Source organism: Chinchilla lanigera, unplaced genomic scaffold (genome assembly GCF_000276665.1).
Source record: "Chinchilla lanigera isolate Chin_1 unplaced genomic scaffold, ChiLan1.0 scaffold00047, whole genome shotgun sequence".
In the NCBI taxonomy this organism is placed as follows: domain Eukaryota; kingdom Metazoa; phylum Chordata; class Mammalia; order Rodentia; family Chinchillidae; genus Chinchilla; species Chinchilla lanigera.
The window spans coordinates 7,834,360-7,857,923 of NW_004955448.1; the positions used below are offsets into that span (position 1 = coordinate 7,834,360).

Below are 23,564 nucleotides of genomic sequence, written 5' to 3' on the forward strand. Positions count from 1 at the left end.
CATCATTTGATCACTTCCCTCTACAGGGGCTATCCATTTTCTTCAGTAACAATTAGCATTTCTCCTCCTGGGAAACTGTGAATGTTTTCTTTGGTTCTTGGAAGAACTGCATTTTGGACCTCATATATCCTCAAAAACGAGAGATGTGGAACGTGGATGAATCACCGTTTAATCCTATCAGTGACAGCTCCTGCCTTGGTTACGCACAGAGCATCACCCTATTGTAGTAGGCACCCCTTGTTGCATAGTAGGTCATCAATAAATGATAAATGCATGAATGGAGAAAGTCTCCTGTAAAGGGGGTCGGCCTTCCAAAAGTGTGTACTAGGGTACCTCAAAAATACGTTTTAAACTAAGCCCTTCACCTTCACTACTTTTGGACTAGGGTAAAAATTTTACCCACACCGCTGTACTTCCAGGGACCTCTACGTCCAATGACCTTTACAGGAATCTTTTCTCTCTCCGCTCAAAAACGATCAATTGCCTGCTGTGTCAGCCGCACGGCTGCAGGCTGAAGGGTAGGGCTCCAAGCCCCCACGCCGCCTTCGCAGCGTTTCTCTCCAACTTTAGCAGCCTCCAGGACTCCTGCCGCCCGGGAGTCCAGCCGTGCCCCCGCTCCCCGCGTCAGCACCCGCGGTACACGAGCCCACTCCGGCGACCCCAGCGCCACAAGCCTAAGCGGGAGGCGAAAGAGCTCTACTTCCGCGTCGGCGAGCAGCGTGGGCCGTGACGTCGCCGCGCCCTGACGTCAGGCTGACGTGCAGCGCGGTCACCCGGGAGACCGGGAAAGCCGTTCGCACCCGGCGGAGTCCAGGGCTAGGTGAGAGACAATGGTTTCCCTCAGCCCCTAGACGAGCTGGTCCGCCCGGACGCAGTTCCGGAGCGGAGGCGTGCGGGCTCCCGGCTGGGCGCCGCCCGGGAACGCGAGGCTCTGCCTCCTCACCCCCCTCCCGCTACCTTCCGGCCGGGTCGGTCCCGAGGGAGCGGGGTTACAGGGGAGCGGATTTCAAAGCGCTTCTCCAGCCTGGTCTGGCCTTGCAGTTGGTTTCTATTTGGAAATTCCCGCCGCTTCAGGAAGGTCTTAGAACGTGAACTCCGCTTCCCCTGTCCCTGACTGCTCACTGCGGGTGATTCACGCCAAGGGAATGGCTCTTTACGAAAGGGCCTGACAGCTGAACGCCGGTGAATGACCCGACGTGACACGGTGCGAGGAAGGGAATCGGAAGTGAACAATCAAGGGTGTTTCTGCAGTGAAACAAAGAAGTCTTTCTCGTGATCGTGTCAGAGAGCACGCTCACAAACGCCGACGGAACTGTGGCCACGTATCACCTCTCCTCGTGCCAAAGGGCAGTCTTCCGTGTGTGTTGTAAAAGATCACGAGGAGTTTGTTTGATAAAACGCTCATGTAAGAGTACATTAAAAGTTGCAATTTTCCCTGTTTCCTAACTGGAAAGAGCCCTCCCGGTCTTGAAGAACCGAGTATTTGCGAAAGCTTCTATTCCTTTTCATAGGTATGCAGACCTTTGTAAAAGACCCAGGAATGTCATTTCTCCCAAATGTAAACGTCGGGGGAGGGCAGTAAACATCGTCACTGGGGAAGTTTAGCCTAGGCGCCCTAGTCATAACCAACTGCTTGCGGTCCTTAGTGGAAGGCAACTAGCTAACACAGGTGGTTACCCCGAGGACCGGGTGAATGTAAGATGAACTGTAAAAGAATGTACTGCATAGCAAACTGTGCTGCGGTCTTACACGATGGCAAGTTACCCATTGTCTTGTGACATGTCTCTAATGAGTACATACTCGAGTCTTCTTGGTTGTGTAAAATGGGATTTCTTTATAATCTAGTGAGCAGATTGGTGTGGTATGCATCAAAATCTAGTTCAGTATTCCAGTTTTTTTCTTTCTACATGTAGCGAGATTTCTAACAACAGAATAATTTCTAATTTTTGCTGAATAATCAGAACCTGTCAATTCCTCCTGTTGGTATAGTAAGGTCATAAATTGGAAGGGTCTCTCGGACAGTGAAGGTAGTAAATAAAAATTGTTACGGTGGTGCTTTGTTTGGGTCATCACTCTGATCCATGCTCTGAAATACTTTTAGAGGTGATACTTTTTAGGTGAGATTTAGTTGGTAATTTCAGAAAAAATAAGAATTAAAAATGTTACTTTTTATTTTACCAGCGATGAGTCCACTATAAAATGGCAGCTGTGAGAACAATGAGCCTTCTGGTGTCTTGCCACATGACTGACAGTCTGCCACACATCCGATCACGTGATTGACCCTTTGAGCCCATTGGACATAGTTAATTTTACCCCGGTGGTTGGCTTCAATTAGCTTTACCAAACACACATCATATTATGTTTATGTGGGATAACAGTTCATTAGTTATTTTTGTTTTTGTTTCTTTGAGACCCAGACTCACTCTAATTCAGGCTGGGCCTGAGCTATGTAGCTGGCCTTGAACATTCGGAGATCGTCTTGCCTCAGCTTCCCTAGTGTGAGGGCCTGAGCCACCAGGCCCAGTCAGTTGTTTTAAAGGTGACTCGCTGAAGTCGCTAACACAGTGGATGAAGACTCCTGTCTTCCACCAGTGGTTGCACACTTTACAGATGTAATGCCTTTATAGGGTTTTGTTTGGTTTGGTTTTGTAACTCCAGTTTCCCTGCCACCTTTACTGTGGCTGGGGTTGGTGTCTCTCATAGACTCCTGTGGATCCCCTATCTCTTCTGCTCTGACCAAATGCATATGCTCAGGAAGCCTTCAGTAATTCCACACTGCCACCTGGAAGACAGGCAGTTTTCTTTTCTGAACTCTTGAACTGCTGTATAACTCTTCGCTCTCAGGCTTTATTTCCTGCTCTGGAACTATGTGCTTATGTCATCTCATTCAGCTGCACACCCTCCGCAGCACTCCAGTCTATGTAAACATTCTTCCCTCATGAAACCACACTGGATATTCTTCATATTCAGGAAAACGTAAAAACAAAAATGAAAACTCTGAAGTCCTCCTTCATCCACCCTCTGGTTTTATGAAAGTAGTGATAGAGTTTCATATGCAGTTATTTTTATTAGAAAATGAAAATCTGTGAAATAAACATCAGTTGAAACAATTACCACCATTCATTTAGTGCTCCTAGGAATTTATAAATCATCTTAATTTGAATTTTCTTCACATGTTTTCAATGCTAACGATTGCCTTCAATGTTTGTAGATTATTTTGCTTCAGGGCTCTCTCAATATTTTGGGAAAGTATGGATCGTCACATTCCCATGCATGCTTTACCTGAAGAAATCCAAAAGGTATGACATTACATTGTATTATTATAGTATAATATTAAGAACAGTTTAGCGGTTTGACAATTCTAAAACATAGGGGAGTAAATTTAGCGGTTTTACATTTATTTCAGTCATAGACTATGCAGTGAACTGGTAGAATGGGAGAGGTAATAATCACAATGGACCGAATTGTGGAGTTCAATGCAAAGAATATTTATTCCTGGGAAAGAAGACAGATATAATTCCCACAGAGTATTTGACCTGGTAGTTACGGAGGCCTAGTGAAAAGAAGAATCTAGAATCCTTTGTGGTGGGAAATTTCTCTCTCTACTGGCATAAGTACTTTCAATTATGTCAGTTCTCTCCAGGCACTTTTTAAGCCCTTTATATAAATCAACTCATTTAATCTGGCTAAAAATCTTTATAGTTTCTATGCCTCTCCCCTCACTGTTAATTTACATCTGTCTTTGGGCAAAAGCATTTTTTCCATATTTAGTTTGGTTATCCATACATGGTTATTAAAATAAATTTAAAATATCTCTTTGAAAATGATTGATTTAAATGGTGAGATAAAACCCAAACCTTACTTATTAATCATTCAGTTTTTTCAGTAATTCTACCAGTAATTCATAATTAACCACTAATTTGTTGAATTATAATTAAAAAATTATAGTCACCCTTCAGATAGACTTGTGCATCTTGCTTTGGGCTGCCTATTAGCATTAAATATTTAACTTGATCCTTATTCTTAGAGCCTGTCCTTCACATTTATGTCAACTGCAACTTAAGAGGAACCATAAGGGAAATCTAGTTACCAGAAAAGATCTTTTAAATCATTGCATCTAATTTCTGTACCTTTGAAGTGTAAACTAGTAAAAACCAACAGTTCTCAGCTGTACTTATTTATACTCACCTGAGAAATGGTGCTTATGTGTGTTTGAAGACGTGGGATGTCCTTCTCACCTGAACTGAGTTCCTTCCATGTAGTGGTCTAATTCTGATAGAAATTAAAAGAAACAGAACAAAACAAAAATATCTACAAGAAACCATACCTGCACTTCAGTTCCTAATCATCTGTCAAGAAGGAGATATAAAATGACATTTTAAAACCAAACACCTCTCACGATAGTGTGATTTAAGTTCCATGTAAGATAGTATCTGGGGTGAGAATGGAGAAGGTGGAGAGAGAATTCCTAGATGTCGGGATGTCAGAGGGGTTTCTGCAGGAGGTGAGGTGCAGGTGGCTGGTGAAGGCTGAGCGTTTCTATAGATGGAGGATAAAGCAGCCTAATCCAAGGGAACAGAAGCTTCCTAGTCAGAAAAAGCTGCACGATGTTTAACAGCTTTAGTATTTCAAATACATAAAGTAGGTATTTCTTTTGATAAAGTTTTCATGAGAGTTGCAGAATTTTTTTTCTCATATTTGAGGTACTTTAGATGTAAATTGTTTAAAAAATGCTAACACAAGTGTTTCGTAAATCTGCAGTTATATTCTGAAGTGGGAAAGGCAGGCAGTTGTCCAAGCAGCAGTGAAAATGGCCGGATAGGTTCAACTGCTGTAATGCCTAGACAAGTGTCCTGCTCGTAGCCCTTTTCCCACCCAATGTTTAGACTGTAAAGTACAGTTTTGTACTTTTTAAGACCTAACTTACGTACTTTTCCACACAAAATAATGATTATACCTATTATACCATCGCTCTGTATGCTTGAGTATAAAGCTACCACAATGTACATATACATCCCTAAGCTTCTACAGCAGTCATTTAAATAAATTTTGTTTTCTGTAACTTCTTACTTGTGTTTGATTTATCTACATTGTCTATAGGTTAACTTATTTGTTTAGTAATCAAACAGTACACGTATGTACTGCATATATTACTCTATGCAGAATTATATTATAGGTATGGGTATTTATGTTGAGCATACCTAATCTGAAATCCAAAATGCTCCAAAATCTGAAACTTTCAGCACCAACCTGATACTGCAAAGGGAAATTTCACAATGCCAAAATTTTGTTTCATTTGCATCTTTATTAAAAATATTATGAGGCTATGCATATAACGCATGTATGAAACATAAATGAATCCTATGTTTAGACTTAGGCACTAGCCCCAAGGTTTCTCATTATGTATTTGCAAGTATTCGAAAATCTGAAAAAGACCTGAAATCTGAAATGCTTTCAATCCTAAGCATTTCACAAAAGGGATAATCAGCGTGTATAATTTGTAGTGTAACAAGAATAGTTCAGAGTAGAGCCAATTCACTTTTAAGGTGAAGGGAAAAAAAGATTTTTTTAAATAATGGCTTGGAAAATGTTCTCCATTTCTTTACAGAGAAAAAAAGGACTTGAGGTGGGTGGATCAGTGTATAGAGACAGAGGTCTTTCAAAGGCTTTTTTCCCCCAGCTTTCTTGTTCTTCTGTTAACTTTTTGTGTTACTTTACATGCTGTGGCTCCCTTTTCTAGAGAAGCTCCTGCTGCGTTTCCTTTTTTTCTGTATAGACAAGGAAAGTCATTGTAGAAATCAGAGAGGAGAAGGTGAGGAGGCCCTTTCTTATTTCCTCCTTTCTACACTTTTGCTATGTGATATGGAAATGAATGACACATTAGAATGTGAAAACGACTGTAGCCGACGCTGTCCTGTTAAAGACAGAATGAGTGGTAGTAAAGAGAGTTGCGAGAAAATATTAAGGAAGTGAGCGAGATGGCCACCAAAGACCAAGCATGGAGAATGGTGATGATATCAAAGTGTAGCTGAGGCAGACAAGTGACCTCTTTTTCCTGTGACAGCTGAAGCAGGAGAGGTCAGGTTCAGCACATGGCTGTCACACCCTCTGCCTGGCTTCCCTTCACTCCCCCTCAGTCCCTGAGGATGGGCTGGGACAGCTTTCCTCAGTATCGCGCTGCCACCCGTCAGTTGCTCTCTGTGCTCTTCTGACAGGAGGTGCCGCTGAGGTGACTGTCATGGTACCCTGTCAGATGCTCCTGCCACCTCTCTGAAGAATGGCCAGAAAACTGCCGCTCATGTGGCAGAGATCCGGGAAGGATCCATTATTGACATAACATCCCCAAACTTCAGGAAACCGTGATTAACATAGCTAGGCTTCCTAGAGATTACTGCTTTTACCCCACCATTTTTGTCAGTTAAGCAGCTGCTTCTCTTGAAGTTCCCTGAACTGCTGCCATGACAACTGCAGCTGCCCTGTGGGAAGTGTCTACCCAGACCACAGTAGGCTTGAAGGTGAAGCAAGCAGCAGGCTCCAATCAGAAGCCTTGAACTTAGACCGTTTTAGACCAATCAGCAGGCTCAAATTTGGACCAATTGACAGGCCTGCTGCTGCTATATAAGCAATGCTACCGGCAAGTTTCTTGGGTTGAGCTAGGAGAGCTCTTTATGGTAAGCTGACCGGACCTATGGCACAGGCACAGGCCCTCATCCTGGTGGTCCTGTGAATCTGGTCATGCTTTATTTCTCAAGTAGTGTAGACTCTGAAGGCCTTATAAATCTTGATATTCCTATCCCAGGTAGTGTGGACGGAGCAGTTGCTTTAAAAAAGAACTATAAACACAAGAGGCTGATAGCCCTGGAGAGCTCCAGCGGCAAGCAGCTGACAAAGAGCCTCGGTACTGACCACAGCAGTGTCCAGCAGTGACAGCAACCAGCAACCAGCGATGTTGACTGGTGGTGTCAGGCATTGACTGGCAGCGATGTCTGGTAGCAACAAAGACTAGTGGCACCTCCAGTGGCACCAGTTGGCAATCTCGGACCCAGAGCTGTAGCACTAAGACATTTGGAGCCCCAGAAGGCTGAGGGCCATTGCCACTCGAAGGCTGTAGCCACTAGCAGAGCTGCACTGGCCCATCTGTGATTGCTGCATAAACCGAGCAGGGGAACCCGCAACTGATTATTGATGTTGAATCCGTTGTCTGTAGAAGGTGAAGATTATGAAGTCATCTCCTGGTCTCATCTCCCGAGGGGCTCTAAGATAATCTTCGACTTTCGTGTCTTTTTGCTTTTTTTTTTTTTTTTTCTTTTTCTCTGTAGTAGGAAATGAACCCAAGACCTTCACACTGAGCCTTCACACTGAGCTACATCCCCAATCCTTTATTTTATATTTTGAGACAGTCTAGGTACGTTGCCCAGGCTGGACTTTAATTTGCAATCCTTTTGCTTGAGCTTCCCAGATTGCCAGGAATACAGGTATGCACCACAATGCCCAGCTTTGCTTTGCTTTTTATCGCAATTTTTTTTTTTATTTTTTTAGACAGGGTCTTGCTATGTAGTACAGGCTGGCCTAAAACTCACTGTGTAGCCTATGCTGGCCTCAGACTCAGCCTCCTAAGTGCTGAGATTTCATGGAGCTCCACAGCCAGCTTTATCACAGTGTTTAACTGAGCACAGAGTACAGTACTTCTCAGACTGCATGTCCTAAAGTGACGGAAATGTAAAAGAGCCTGTGGGCTGGACAGAAAGACCACCCTTTGTCACCTGCTGGGCTCTGTGTTTTACTTGGGTATGTACTTAGACCGTAGTTCTAAATCTGCTTTTGCTCTGTGCTAAACTGATTTCGACCTATCTCTGATTACCGCTAACTAACAGTGGTGCTAGAATTTTCATCCACTATTGTAAGACAGAGTGCGGTACAGTTCTGCAGTTCTGTGTTTGGGGTTTTTCTTTTTTTGGACACAGTTTAGAACTAAAAAAAATTTATAGGTTAGCAAAGTAGTAATTCTATACTTTTCCCCTTTATGAATATCAATCCATTTTAGAAGTATATTGGATCTCTAGAAGGAAAAACTGAGCATTTTTTCCCTTTTGCTGGATTTGCTGGGATCATACGGATACATCAGAACAACAGCGACAAAGTAGTAGAAAAATCAGTTTGCACAAAAATTGATAGCTTGTTTTTTCACAATGGTGATAAAGTGAAGACTTGTTACAGGATTTTAGCTTCGGGAGATCTTTATTACCACAGGACACAAGGTAAAATAAAGAGATCAGAGTTGTTTATTTTGCAAAGCAGAAGTAGCAGGGCAAGGGCCGGAGAGGAGAGCACAGTGTTCTTTCCGGGATAACAATCCCTTTCCTCAGCAGTAACAGCTCATTTTGTCCTGTTTCAGTAAAGTAATTTTAGTACTTTGGAACTTTGAAATTTATTCAGAATAACAGTTTTATATTTCCAAGCATGGATTGCCATTGCCAGAAAAAATAAACTTAATTTTCCAGGTCATTTTGGGCCACTGTGGCTAGGTTCAGATTTTGTGTTGAGTTAGAGTAGAGGAAAAAGGAAGAAAAAGAAAGTGGTTATAGAAATGTTAGACCTGGCGTCTTGGAAAGTGGGGATAAATAAATGAATGAATGTGTGAGGGATGTTTTCAGACAACTGCAATTTAAATACCTTATGACAAAAGGTACAGGAAGCTGTGTAATTTATGGAGAGACTCTTCACTTAATATTGTGATCCAAAGAATTCATTAGGAAAAGTATTTTTTTTCAAAATATTACTATGAATCTTGAAAGTTTGTATTTGTCAATTTGTAATAAAAAAATATTATGATGACTGGCCACAAAAAAGTCATAGAGTCTTCTAAAGTTAGGTTTCCTAGTAGAAAAATAGATATTGGAAAAAATATACTTTGGAAACATACTTAGATACATAAAGTACATCCTGTATATCTTACATGTTAGGAAGCCAGATTTTCTGATATTGCTGAATAAAATATCTTTATGATTTGATCTGTGATATTTTAATTCAGATTGATTTAGTTTTATTATTTTGATATTAAACTTACTGCTTTGAGGTAACTGTAGACTCACATGCGGTTGTTAGAGGTAATACTGAAGGGTTTCATGTATCCTTTATTCAGCTTTCTCTGAGGAAACACTTGGCAAAACTAAAGTAGGTGTCACAGCTGGGACACTGACAGTTCATAGACGGTACGGAACAGTGGTCCTGCCTGTTGCCCTGCTCTGCTTTCCTCTTTCCAGTCCCTGACCTTGGCAACCATCCATCTGGTCTCCAATACTTTTGTTATTTTAAGAATGTTATGTAAGCAGAATTATGTAGCGTGTAACCTTTGGGGATTAGATATTTTCACTTGACCTACCCGGAGCTTTATTCAGGTAGTTGTTTTGAGGGAGGACAGGGGAAGAAAAAGGATAAAGATGATCCATGTAAATGCACTAATAGCCAATGACGAATGTATTCATTATGTATCGTAAATAAATACAATTAATTTGTCTTAAACATAAAGAAATCATCCAACTTCTTTGAGAAGTTTCTTCATTTTTGTTGCTCAGTAGTATTCTACAAATACACCAGTTTGTTTAATCATTTACGTATTGAAGGGCACCTGGGTTTTTTCCCCCAGTTTTTAGCTATTACATATAAAACTACTATAAATGTTCATTTATGTGAATGTGTGTTTTCATTTTCCTAGGATAAATGCTTAAGAGTTTCCTTGATAGTTTCATTGAGTTATATGCTTAGTGTTTTAAGACACTGTTGAATTGTTTCCAGAGTGGCAGTATCAATTTATAGTCTCACCTGCAGCATATTATTTAGTTTCTTCACATGTTTTGATATTGTTACTGCGTAGTATGCAGTGGTATTTTATTGTGGTTTGTATTTTCCTAATGACTAGTAATGTTGAATGTCTTTTCAGGTACTTATTAAACATTGTTTATCCTCCTAGGTGAAATGTCTCTTTATGTCTTTTGCTCATTTTAACTGCTGAGTTTTTAGAATTCCTTATGGATATAGGTATTAACCAGGTAATATGATTTGAAAATACTATCTCTATCATCTTCTTGTTTTTTTGTGTGTGCATTTTTTTTTTTTTTTTTTGTACCAGGAATTGAACTCAGGACCTTGCACTTGCCAGGTAGGTGCTTATGCCACTGAACTATATCTCCCGGCCAGTGTTTTTTTTTTTTGTTTTCTGTTTTTTGCAGAGCAAAAGTATTTAATTTTGATGAAGTCCAGGTATCAAATATTTCTTTTATGGATCATGCTTTTGTTACCAAATATAGAATGCTTTGACTAATTTGGATCTGAAGATTTTCTTCTAATATATATTTCTGTATAGCTCTATCTCACATATTTTATATGTATTTCATAAATATATATACATATATTTTTTTCCTGCTACACTGGATGTTGAACCCAAAGCCTTGCAATGAGCTATATCTTCAACCCTTTTTATTTTTTATTTTGAGATAGGGTTTCAAAACCCAGCCCGGTCACCCAAGCTGGCTTTGAATTTGCAGTATATCCCGAGTAGTTCGGGTTATAGATGTGAGCCACTGGACTCAGCTTTAAAATTAGATTTTTCATGTTTTACACTTAATTCCATGACCCATTTTGAATATACTTATGTATATAGTGTGAGGTTTATGTTAAAGTTCTTTTTTTAACCTGTGACTAGTCAATTACAGTATTTGTTGAGAAGGCGACCTCTTGCACTGAATTTTTTGTACCTTTGTAAAAATTCAGTTTGGCCTAATTATATAGGTCTATTTCTAGGTTCTATATTCTGTTCTAGGTTCTAAGTTCTGTTGATTTCCAGGTTCTGTATTCTGTTGACCCATGTACCTTTCCTTCTACTGGTATAGCACAATCTTGATTTCTGAAGCAGTGTAATATGTCTTGAAATTAGAGTGATTCCTTTCATTGTATTCTTATTTTTCAGATTATTATTTTTTTTTTTTTTGGGTTTTGGGTTTTTCTCCGGTACCGGGAACCGAACTCACGACCTTGCGCTTGCCAGGCAGGCGCTTTTGCCGCTGAGCTAAATCCCCAGCCCTTTCAGATTATTTTTAATCATTCTAATTCCTTTGGGCTTCTGAATAAATTTGACAATAATATTGACTGTCTCTGCAAAGCATCTTTCTGGGATTTTGACAGGAATTGTCAATTTAGGGAGAATTGCTATCTTTATTATTTTGAATCTTCCAACTCATAAACCTCTTATGTCTTCCCCTTTATCTAAATGTTCTTCAGTTTAGTTCATCAGCATTTTGTAGTTTTCAACAATAAATCGTATGTGTATTTTAGATCTATACCTAAGTAATTTAATTTTTTGAACAATTTGTTGTGTGTATGTGTGTGTGTGTGTGTTACTGGTGATCAGATCTAGGGCCTCATACATGCTAGACAAGCACGTTACCACTGAGCTAAAATCCCAGGAACTTAACTTCAGTGTCCATGTGCTCCCTAAAAGGGCATATAATTGCTTTGTCTGTGTGCATCTTGAGTCATGCAACCTTGCTGAACCTACCTGTTTGAAGAGTTGTATTGTACATTCCTTGAGATTTTCTGTGTAGATAATTGATTATGTCATCTCAAATAGGGACAGTTTCATTTTTTCCTTCTAATATGTATACGTTTTATTTTTTCTTCCTACCTTTCTGGCTACAGCACTGTGTCGAATAAGGGCAGTGAGAGAAGACATTTTTGCCTCCCCTCCCTGAGTCTTAGGGTAGGTGCCTCAGTCTTTCAGTGTTAAGGGTAATGTAGCTGTAGTTTTCTTTTGTAGCTGTTTGTACCAATTTCTATTTTGTAAATTAGCAGTGCAATAAGTTGACTTAATAAAAAGGAAAGATCCTACTGTTTTTCTGAAATGGTCAGGTGGTTTGTATGACTAAGGGTTTGAAAGATCCACTGTCCTATCTCAAAAATTTTCTGCCTATCTGAGTGAAATTTACTATCTTGGGCAAAGGTACTTTTTAAAATGCAAAACTGGGCCAGCGATACAGCTCTGTGGCACAAGTGCCTGCCTGGCAAACACGTCCTGAGTTCGATTCCCGGTACCAAAAAAACCCAAAAAACAAAAATAAAATGCAAAACTTCTTAACATGGTTAACATTTTATATTGCTATTGTTCTTGGCTTTGTCGAGTCGTTCATCTGTTTCTTTTCTCTTTACCCAAGCGCAAAATGTGTGGGGTGGGTGAGAGAATAAAGGAGGCACAATGTTTGGAGCAGAGAACGTCTCAGTTGGGAAGCGTGAGAGTACTGCTAGTTAAAGTAAAATCAGTTACACTGAAAAGGAGCCGAGCCTCATTTAACCTTTTAAAAAGTTTACATTTTTTTATATTAAATAACTATAATTTTAAAAGTATAAACAGTACATTTAGGAAGTTTATTTTATAATTTGCTTTCAAATGGTTTTGCATTTGTTTAATATACTGCATTTGTTAATGCTCCCCTAAAGTGTATATTGTAGATCACAGAAACATCCTAATTATAGCCCTTTTATCAAGAATGACAACATATCATTATTTTACTTTCAAAATAAGATGATATACCACCAAGTTATAAGAATGAAGCACAAATAATATTTCACTAAAAATCCCTTATACTTGCTTCATTTGGGGCATAATTACAGTGTTTCATATCTTCCCAAGTTTCACAAAAATATCCTAAGTAATTAGCCAATACAGACACTAAGAATTTGAAAAAGGTTATTACCTTTTTTATGTTGCAATTTTACTTACAGAAAATTATTTGTAATTTAATAGCATTGAAAACTTGTGTGCAATAGGTTTATTTAACATAGATCTTTCAAGGATTTGGATTATACCAGGGGACATCTGGAGATCGCTCTTGTGGACCTATTATTTTATTTTATTGTTTTGTTTCGTAGATTGTAATGAATATCATGTTTTCCCTTTCTTTGCTGAGCCTTTATAAAATCTCTTCTCTAAAATGTATTGCTTCACTAATTTCAGGTTTTTGTTCCCTTCACTGCTTTGATAAATGTTATTTTTTCTAATAATTTTGACAGTGTGAAGTTTATAGTATTTCTGTTGTATGTATCATGCAGCAGATGCTCCACCCAACAGGAATTTTCTTTCAGTAAGGGTAGAATATTTTGCCAGGAGCAGCATAAGAATTGCTACTAATAAGCAAAGGTTAAGGATGAAAATGTCTCAGAGTTAGTGATATAACTTCCAATTGACAAAAAGGAACCAAAACTCAAGATGAGCAGAAGGACTGTAAAAAAAATCCATCTGTTCTGAATTAGTTCAAGTTTCTTGACCTGGATGAATTATTTTCCTGGGGGCTGATCGTATCTTTGAATGGGGTCACAGGACCATTCATGGTATCTATGCAGACTTGTAGGAAGAGGATGCTATTCCATTATGAAATGCCTATAAATTATAACCAGTGAGCTTAATTTCAATTCCAGATAAGGTTTTAGAATTTACTATTAAAGGGTGATTTTTGCAGATATATTAGCGAAAATAATAACCCCTGGACCAAATTTTGTACATTAAGAGGCAGCATGCAGCTTTGGCATTCCATTTTTTTGTAGGGTTACAAATCTAGGATGTATATTAGGGATAGAATACATGGACTTCTTGAAGATATTTGATAAAATTTGTCATAATATTCCCAAAGAGAGTATGAATAATTTTAGGCTGTTTACACAGGTAACGGGGTGATTTAATAATCAGATAAGGTTGTACCTGAAATGTACTGAATAATGGGGCAGCATCAATCAGGGTGACATGACAGGGTAGGGAGCAGTAGCCTCAATTGTTTTATATTCAACATTTTTAAATCAAAGGGTTAGACGGATAAGGTGACTTAGAAACGATCAAACTTCCTGAGAGACAAAGCTGACAGAAGATAGAACAGGGTGCTTTGTAAAGTAGTTTCCTGTCCTTTGAGATGTTAAAATAAAAGCTGGATAGTATATCTAGGATGGAATAGACTTGATGAACCCATCCAGAACTTGAACCAGATTATGATTTCTTTGAAATCTGATGTTTCATAAATCTACAAATGTTGGTGTCAACAGCAGTTAGGGGGTCGATATAGTCATTCACCTACTGTGTTATTTTTAATATAAACTTTTTATTATTAATGTAAAATGAACATTTTATTTTATAAACTTTGCTATTGGTTTGTTCCCACAAGCATTTGTAAGTGATAGAAAGATGTGGTGCTCTCACTCTTTGTTACAGGAGCAGTTTCCATAATTTCAGGGGAGGGTGTCATTAAGAATATGTACTTCAATTATCCAAAAGTTGATTTCAATTTTAATGTATTGGAGCAAATATTTTACAAAGCTACCTCTTACCCTTTGTGAGAAGCAAAACAAACAGAGGCTACTTGAGGAATATTTATACTTGAGACGTAAAAATGAATCATCTTTTTTCTGACTTTGCTGAAATTCCATTTGTCACTGCCTCTATGTCACTGCCAGAGCCGCAGGCACACCTGAAGGAAGAAGATTTAACTGACACACACAGGGTAGACAAATACTATAGAATACAGATGATGGAAGAGCTAGGTCTGGTTTTAAATAGACATGGGTTTCAACCTCAACTTTTCCAAATATCAGCTGGTTATTAACTACTGCAGTCTCTATTGTTAATCTATAAAGTGAATATAACCTTACCTCTTAGGGGGAAAGGAACTGATTTAGGGAGAAGAGATTAAATTAAACATATCTTTATGTTTGTGACAGAATATTAAATTCTGTAAAAATCATCAAATGTTGAGACAGAGTAAGACCTTAGAGTTCATTTGGTTCAATCCCATTATGTTATAAATGAGGAAAATAAGATCTGAAAAAGCCAAGAGGCATCTCCAGGACCATAGAGTACTTGGCAGGGAAAAGCCACTGCTTTCTTCCAACTTTATGGAAAACTCATCTTAAAAGAAGAATTATAAAGATGTTTTCATCATTTTCAGTTTCATTTTATGGAAAATATTTCGAGAGTAAATCTTTCTTAGAGATATTTTAGAGAAATAATTACTCTGGGAGACCCTTTTCTAGTTCTAGGATTTTAGGTCAGAGTCAATAGGCTAGTTTTTAAAATTTTATCCAGATGTAGGCAGTGTCATAGTTATTACTCCATGACAGAGTACACCATAAATTTATTTTGTTTAACCAGCATGGTTTCAGTAACATCTTCAAGTGAACTTTGTTTTTTTTTTTATATAATTAAAAAAATCATTTCAGTAAATGTATGTTCTATTTCCTAGATGTCTCCTGAAGAAAAAGTTTGTAACTACTGTGGAGTCAGCTATCTAATTCTTCATGAATTTAAAGCTATGGAAGAAAAAGTGAAAGCAATGGAAAAAGAGATGATATTTTATCAAGGAAGTGTAGAACGTGAAAAGAGACTTCAAGAAAAGCTGCAGTCTCTTAGCCAAGATTTTGAACAGTACAAAATTGACAATGAGTCCAAAATAGAAAGGTTGAGTATGGTTTTCTTTTTCTATCATTTATTTACTTTGAAAGAAAAATGCAGATGATAGATTTTGAATGTCTTTCTAGAATTTCTCTATATCAAGTATAATGTCTAATTGAATACACTAGTTTATTCATTAGCTGTGTTACTAAATATAATTATTAGTGTAACTTCAAGCTTTCTTTTGAGGCATATGTTTACTATATGAATAATTAGAAACAAAATTAATTCCATAACTGGAAGTTGAGATGGATCAACATTTTTTTATATATACTTTTTTATTGGGAAGATTTATCTATCAAAACTTGGATGAATTTTGATTTTTTTGTGTTATTGGATGTTTAACCCTGTAAGTGCTGACCTAGATCCCTAGCCTTTCTTTTATTTTTGGAACAGAATGTTGCTAAGTTGTCTGGACTGGTTGAACTTATGATCCTCCTGCTTTAGCCTCCCAAGTAGCTGAGATTACAGGTAGAGGTCACCATGCCCAGCTAAATCTTGGTAGTTTTTGATACCTACCACTTGTTTAGGTGGTAGATTTTAATTTTTAGATGTAGGTTTTCCTTCAGAATAAGGCTTTCATGTTTTGAAAGGGACATAAAAGACATAAAGACATAAAAATTATGTGATTCTGAACAAGACATAAAAATTATGTGATTCTGAACCATTGAAATTGCAATAAAATTTAATAATGTGTTCTTTATACTGCAGAATCTAATAAAAAATTTAGTCTGCTTAAAGATGTTTCAATAAGCTTATATGGACATTGCTATATAAGTTTTTGCTGGCGTTATGGTTTGTCTTGTGAATGTTAATTTCTCAATTTAAAGTTTCAGTAATTTATTATTAGTAAGCCCTGAGTTGATAAATTTAGTGAACATATGTCTACATACCAGTAATTACTTTTTAAATCTCTCATGATTAAGTACTTTTATTAAATGTTATTTTTATAAGAGTATGTAATTATATTAATTGCCAATTGAAATACAGTATCTTAGTCCTTTACCAAAAACTTTTAGTATGGTTTTCTCAGTTGCAAATTTAAATAATAGAATATCCTTTAATATTTGAGCAGGAACATTTAAAAATTTAAAAATTTGGATTATGTGGTTTAAATTTTAAATCTAGAGAGTTTCTACCCGTCAAGTGCACTTCTGTTTGGTGGTGTTCACATTTTACTTTCTATAATAGAATGTTGTATTATGTGAGCCATACATAAATATATGAAATAAAAGAAGCATATAGAGTAGAAGGCAAGAAAGTCCCTTTTTATCTAACTGGTTGCATTCTTACTGGAGGTAAAAACCATTTGTAATGAATCTGTGTATATCTTTTAGATCCTTCATTCTGTCTTTACCTTTGTTAGAGATATATTTCATATGCATTTCATATATATATATATATATATATAGTTTTATATTTTAAGAGACTAGTGTTTTGTTTTGTTTTGTTTTGTTTTGTTTTGTTTTGTTTTGGTACAGGGTCTTACAATGCAGTTCAGGCTGGTCTTGAACTCATTTTGTAGCCTAGGCTAGCCTTGGACTTGCAATGATCCTCCTGCCCCAGCCTCCTGAGTGCTGGGATTACAGGCATGCACCACCACACCCGGCGAGACTAGTTTTTAAGGCAAGCAATATGTCAAGTGTATTGTTCTGTTACTTACTTTTGTAACTTTATATATATTGGAAGTTGTTCCATGTGAATGCATATAGATCTACCTTGTTCTTTATTGCAGCAATGCTTTCCTTGTTATAAATATGACATAATTTACTTAACCATTTCTCTTTCTAGCATTTATATTATGTCCAATTTTATTATTGCATATGTCAATTTTATTATTGGATGTGTTTTTTCCATGAATAAATTGTTGGAAGTGAAATTACTGAATGAAAGAAAGAAAATGCCAACTTACAGTTTTGATGAATATTGTAGCAGATTGTCCTTTTAGAAGGCAGCGTTAACTTACATCATTTGATCAATACTTTATGAACTGGCCATTTTCCTACGTTTTGTTAATGTTGGCATTGTCTTAATTTCTCTCAGTTTATGTGTAAAAAGCAGTTACATCATGGTTATTTAATTACATTTTTGTTTTGCTAATAAGTCTGGACATTTTTCACATATTTATTAGACATTTATATTTCTTTCTCTCTTGATTACATAAATGGCCCAGTTTTCAATTTAATTATTTGTTTACTTTTATTTATAGAGTTGTAAATGTAACATTGACCTTATATTTACTTTATATATGTATTGTTCCACTTTTCTTATGGTTGCTCGCCTTTTCAACTGTTTATTGTGTCTTGTGCAGCACCTTGTTGCTGTCCTTAAAAAAAAATCCTAGGCTAAGTTGTGGTTCCATAGGATTCCGTGTCATGTTCTTTTGGTTGCAGATGACAGAAAGTTTCTCTAACACTAAGCTAGATCTAAAACGAATTTATTGGGAGAGTGTGAGATAGTAGCTCATTGAAGGAAAGGAAAAACTCAAATTCCTTGGCTTTGGAAATAGATAGACAACCGAACACGTTCAGGTATTTGGGAGGTCTCTTTGGAGAGGATTAGCTCAGCATTTTCTTTCTTGCATCATTCCCGTCGAGAATAGAACCCCAGAAGAGTCTCACTGGCTTCACCCGAACTTCATGACACCTTGCCCCTAACCCATTAGTCTGAGAAAGGGAAGGAACCTTGATTGATAGTTGTTCTATAAAGACTTCATACAATGAAGGAAAAGGTATTCACTAAGGAGAAATTAGACTATTATTGTCAGAAGAAGGAGGAATAGATTCAGGCAGGTAGTAACATATGGCTACAATGTACAGTATTATTTTAGAATCAGCTTTTTAATATAATTGGAATTAGTTTTTGTATATGTGAGGTAGATTTAAAATTTCATCTCACTATCCTTAAATCTTTCATCTTTTTTCCCCTACTTGAAATGCCAACTATTAATTCCTAGTTTATTTGTGGACCCTGTATTTTATACTATTGATCTATTTATCAGTGGGTCGGCATCACACTGTTAACTACTTTAGCTTTATAATATGTTTTGGTATTTTGCTTGGCAAGTCTTCATTTTGTTTCTCAGGTTATCCTGGCTTTTCTGGTATATTTTCTTTTCTGGATAAATTCCACAATCAGCTTATCGGATGTCATAAAACATCTTGGATTTTGATTTACACTGGGGTTGAGTTTATTTTCTAGAGTGGTTTACATTACTTTCTTGAGAACTGACACTTTTTGTGTCATAATCTTGAAACTTCTTGAGAACTGTCACTTTTTGTGTCATAATTACTTTCTTGAGAACTGTCACTTTTTGTGTCATAATCTTGAAACTTCTTATCCTAGAACGAGATCTTTTACCTCTATTTATTCAGATGTTTGTTAAACCTCTCAATAAAATGATACAGTCTTCTTATATATTCTTTATTTGATCCCTATGCGTAATTTTTATTGCTGTTAAAAATGGAATATAGGGCTGGGGATATAGCTCAATGGCACGAGCGCCTGCCTGGCAAGTGCAAGGTCCTAAGTTTGCTTCCTGGTACCAAAAAAAAAAAAAGGAATTTATTTCTTAACTTTTATATATTGATTTTGTATTTAGCTCTCTGACTGAATTCATTTATTAGTTGTATGTATTTTTCTTGACTACATTATATATATTCATAATACACACACAAAAACCAATAACATAGATGGAAATTGGAACTGCCTTATATTTTCATTTCCAGTAGTTTTGTTTCCACACCCTTCTTTTTGTCTTATTAAACTGCATGGGAACAATACAGCAGTATTGAATAGTAAACTTGAGAGTTCATCTTTGTTGCTAACTTAATGTGAGTTTATATAGCATGTTACTGTGTTAAATAGGATGTTTGCTGTGAGTTTCTTAAAGATGCCTTTTATCAATTTAAGAAATTTGCCTTTTATTTCTAGCTCTTTAAGGTTTATTTTTAATCAGAAATGATTAATGGATTTTAATAAATGACTGTTTATCTTCATATTGTTTTTCTCCTTTCATCGTTTAAGATAGTAAATAGTACTAATAGATTTTTGGCATAAAACCATTTTGATGATGAATTCCAGGATTCTTTAAATTTTATTTACGTATTTACCTGCTTCATGCTTTTTGTCACAGCTATAAGTTATTTATATTACTTTTTCTGTAAATATTTCCTTAGGCGTATTTCTGTACACACAGTACACAGAAAAACTTCACTTGCAATAAATAATGGTTAAAAATATAATTATTAAAATAAAAATCTTTTGTCGCTAGCACTAAAGTGATTGTCGGTGCGATTAGTGATGTGTGAATTAGTTTGTGAAGAGCATGGTTCGCATATAGTGCTAGATTAATTTGCCAATATTTTGCATAGATGTTTGCATCTACGTCCAAGGTGAAGCCGGTCTGTAGTTTTCTTTTTTTAGGATATAAAGATTGGCGTATGTCAGTTCCTTATAGTAACTGAAGGAAACTCTCATGTGCACCATACAGTTTGAGAAACAGATGGCTTGACTGCTCCTTGCACTTTTTGGCAGCTCTCCTTCCTAAAAAATGTCTTATCTTTTTTTTTTTTTTTTTTTTTTTTTTGTTTTTCTCCGGTACCGGGAACCGAACTCACGACCTTGCGCTTGCCAGGCAGGCGCTTTGCCGCTGAGCTAATTCCCCAGCCCCGTGTCTTATCTTTTTTAGGTGGTAGAACTTGGTGCAGCATTATAGTTCATCTATAGTTATTGCTTTATTTCTGAATTTTAACCTCTTCTCAGGTCACTTTAAGAAGCTGATGGTTTTCTAGTCCAGTAACAGTTGTGCCAAAAAACTGTGTACATGAGGAAAAGAAAAACTTGTATAGATATTTTAACACTAAATTTATTGGGACAGTGTGAGATTAATACAAGTTACCTTTGGCCTCTACAATTACAAGAGGTGCTCAGCGTGGTGGCCATCAGCTTCCAGACATTTATAGTATGGTGAACTGCTAAAGCGTGTGTATGTTCTTGTGGCAGACTCTGTATATATCTTGGCATTTCAAGTTTCTTAATATTTAGTAATGTGTAGTATCCTATTATTTAAAAGTGTGTCCTATGTTATGAAAATGCTCTGTTGTCCTTTTGTTCATTATTTGTGTATTAATTGAAAAAGAGCCAAAAGAGGGAGGGATGGAGGGGGAGGAACGGGGAGAAAACTTTTTTCCAAGGGAAGTAGGTGGTTTGTTTCATTGGCCTTTTCAAAAACTGAGACCTGTTTCATTCATCAAGTCTGTTTCTTTTTTGTCTGCTCTCTATTTCACTGATTCCTGCTCCTATTTGTATGTGTTTATTTCTCACCCTTCCTTTAATTTCTAGTTCTCTTGCTAGTTACTGGAGTTGAAGTCCTGGTTAACTTGTTTCCAGTTTCTTTTTCTGAAAAAACACATTCAAACTATCAAATTTCCATGTGGTGACAGACTCTGGCAACAACGAAGTGCTTTGATAATAGTATTTTATTTTCATTTATTTCTAAATAGGTGGAAGTTCCACTTTTCTTTTTTAATTTAAGACACACTTGCTTTGTTTTTTTTAGTTTTGTTTTTGTGGTATTGGAGATTGAGCTCAGGGCCTCAAGCATGCTAGGCAAGCAATTTTATCACTGAGCTATACCCCCAGCCCAATTTAAGAAATACTTGGAAGAACGCTTTAAATTTCTAAATGAATAGGTTTTTTGCTATTCTTTTATTTACATCAGTTATTACTCTACTGTGGACAGAGATTGTAACCTATTTGGGAGGCCTTACGAGTTTAATAAACACTGAGTTTTGGGAAATACCCCATAGCTAATTGATAAGACTGAATATTCTTTGTTTTATGAGTATAACCTTTCTGTAGATCCATTAAATTACAGTAATTTATTGTGCAATTCAAATTCTATAGATCTTAGTTTTTCTATTTCAGGACATAAAGTAGTATTTTTGTTTTAATTTGCAATTGCCTAACAAGATATGATGTTGACTATCTTTTCATATGCTTGCTACTTATATATCTTTTTGATGAGGTGTTTGTTTAGCTCTTTTGCCCATTTTTACATCAGTTTGTTTATTTTCTCACTGCTGAGTTTTAATAGTTCTTTATATATTTTGGATAATTCTTTATCAGATATATTTTTTGCAAATGTTTTCTCCCAGTGTATGGCTTGTCTTCTTCTCTGAACATTGTCTTGTGCAGAGCAGAAGCTTTTAATTTCAGTAAAGCCCATCTTATTAAACGCATTGTGTAAGCTTGTGATATCACTCACCAGCAGGTCAGAATGACATTATTTGGTAAATTACACCTTTCACGGTCGTCGTAGAGTGGCATATTGGTCACAGTTGGGTGTTTATTCCAGAGAATTGAAGAGTCATCATGTCAGGTTATTGGTAAGAAAGTTTTCTGTTTAGGATTTAATATATTTTTAAAAATTTAACTTTTAATTTTGAGATAATTGTATAATTACACCCTGGTAAAAAGAATAGAGCCGGTGTGCTTTTTACCCAATTTCCCCAGTGCTAACAACTCATAAAACTGTAGTTTTCCTTTTCAGATTCTCGCCACATGGCTATCAGCTCATTTGTTATTGACCCACAGGCTCCTAGAAGTCTTTTCCCCTATTTTCTGTCCGTTTTTCATATTGGGAAAATTTTGTTGGCTTATATTTAAGTCTGCTGGTTCTATTTTTTTGGTCATTCTACCCTTCTGCTTCATCTAGGAAATTTATTTCAGTTATTGTATTTTTAAATTCAATAACTTCTACTTGGTTCTTTTTTATAACTTCTATTTCTTTGTTGAGATTTCCTACTTTTTCTTTTGTTTCAGGAGAAGCTGTAATTGCTTCTTAAAGCATTTTTGTGATGGCCACTTTATAATCATTGTCGAAATATTCCATCATCTAGGGGCCAGGGATATAGCTCAGCAGCACAGCACCCGCCTGGAAGTGCAAGGTCCTGAGTTCAATTCCTGGTACAAAAAAAAAAAAAAATTCCAGCATCTGATTCATTCTACTGTTGGATCTGTTAATTTCTTTTTGCTATAAATGTGATTTCCTGGTTCTGGTTTGATGAGTGATTTTCAGTTGTATCCTGGTTATTGTAGAGTTTATATTATGACACTCTTAATCCTATTTAGTTAGGTTTTTTGTTTTTGTTGGTTTTTTTTTTTAAATAGGCACTCCCTTTGTTAAAGTAGGGTGAAAATCAGGCAGATGTGTGTGGTGGTTAACTTTAAGTGTCACTTTGACTTGGATTTGGAGTGCACTGCTAGCTGGTCAAACACTGTGAGGGTGTTTCTGGAAGAGATTAGCATCTGAACTGGCAGACTAAGTAAAGATCATCGCCATCAGTGTGGGTGGCCATCACCCAGTATGTTGAGTGTTTAGATACGGGCTGGAAGGAGAGTAAGTTTTCTTGTCTGTGTTGAGTGGGTGTCTGTCTTCTCCTACCTTCAGGCCTTTGGACTTGGACTGAGACTTACACTGTTGTGTTCCTTGGTTCTCAGGACTTTGGGCTTGGACTAGAAGTACACTTTTCTGGACCTCCTGCTTACAAAGACAGATGGTGGGACATTTTAGCCTCTGTAAGCATATGAGTTAATCCCTAGTCACAAATCTCTTTCTATGTACTTCTCCATACATTTTAATGTTTCTGTCTCTCTGCAGAATACTAATAGAGGATATATGTCTATTTTTCCACCGGGCCCACTGATACTACTCTTGGAAGAATGGGGTGCTGATTCACACTGCCTCATATCACATTGGTGGGGTAGAACTTAATCTACCTTTTTTGATTCATGCACACCCTTTTGGCAAATGTAGATTATCAGCTTGCACTGCCTGTGTCTCTGTGTGGGGATTTAAAATCAGCTCCCTGCTGCTAAGCTTACTGTCACCAGGGACGGGGGAATCAGATGGCTGACTTATACCACTTTGTTGCTGTAATTTTGGAGCAGAAGCTTGGCTTTCCTCTGTGTTCACTGGTACCAAATGATGGGAGGAGAGGGAACGTGGCACCTAACTGTGTCTCCAGCCACTTAATCCTGTCTTGTTGGGGTGCAGGTTCAGCGCCCTGCAGGTCCC

General features: G+C 37.1%; 1 protein-coding gene across 5 annotated transcripts in view; it reads left to right on the top strand.

The window, feature by feature from the left end:
• The first annotated feature begins 464 nt into the window (after positions 1 to 464).
• Positions 465 to 23,564, top strand: part of Lekr1 (leucine, glutamate and lysine rich 1) — a 195,262-nt gene continuing 172,162 nt past the window's right edge. For 3 of the 5 annotated variants that reach the window (XM_005393085.2, XM_005393081.2, XM_005393084.2), the window contains exons 1-3: positions 465 to 1,511; positions 3,212 to 3,299; positions 15,276 to 15,490. In XM_005393085.2, coding sequence (XP_005393142.1) covers positions 3,252 to 3,299; positions 15,276 to 15,490 — 263 coding nt within the window. In that variant the 5' untranslated portion in view covers positions 465 to 1,511; positions 3,212 to 3,251. The remainder of the gene's footprint in view (positions 1,512 to 3,211; positions 3,300 to 15,275; positions 15,491 to 23,564) is intronic. The other 2 variants (XM_005393082.2, XM_005393083.2) reach the window with 2 other exon arrangements.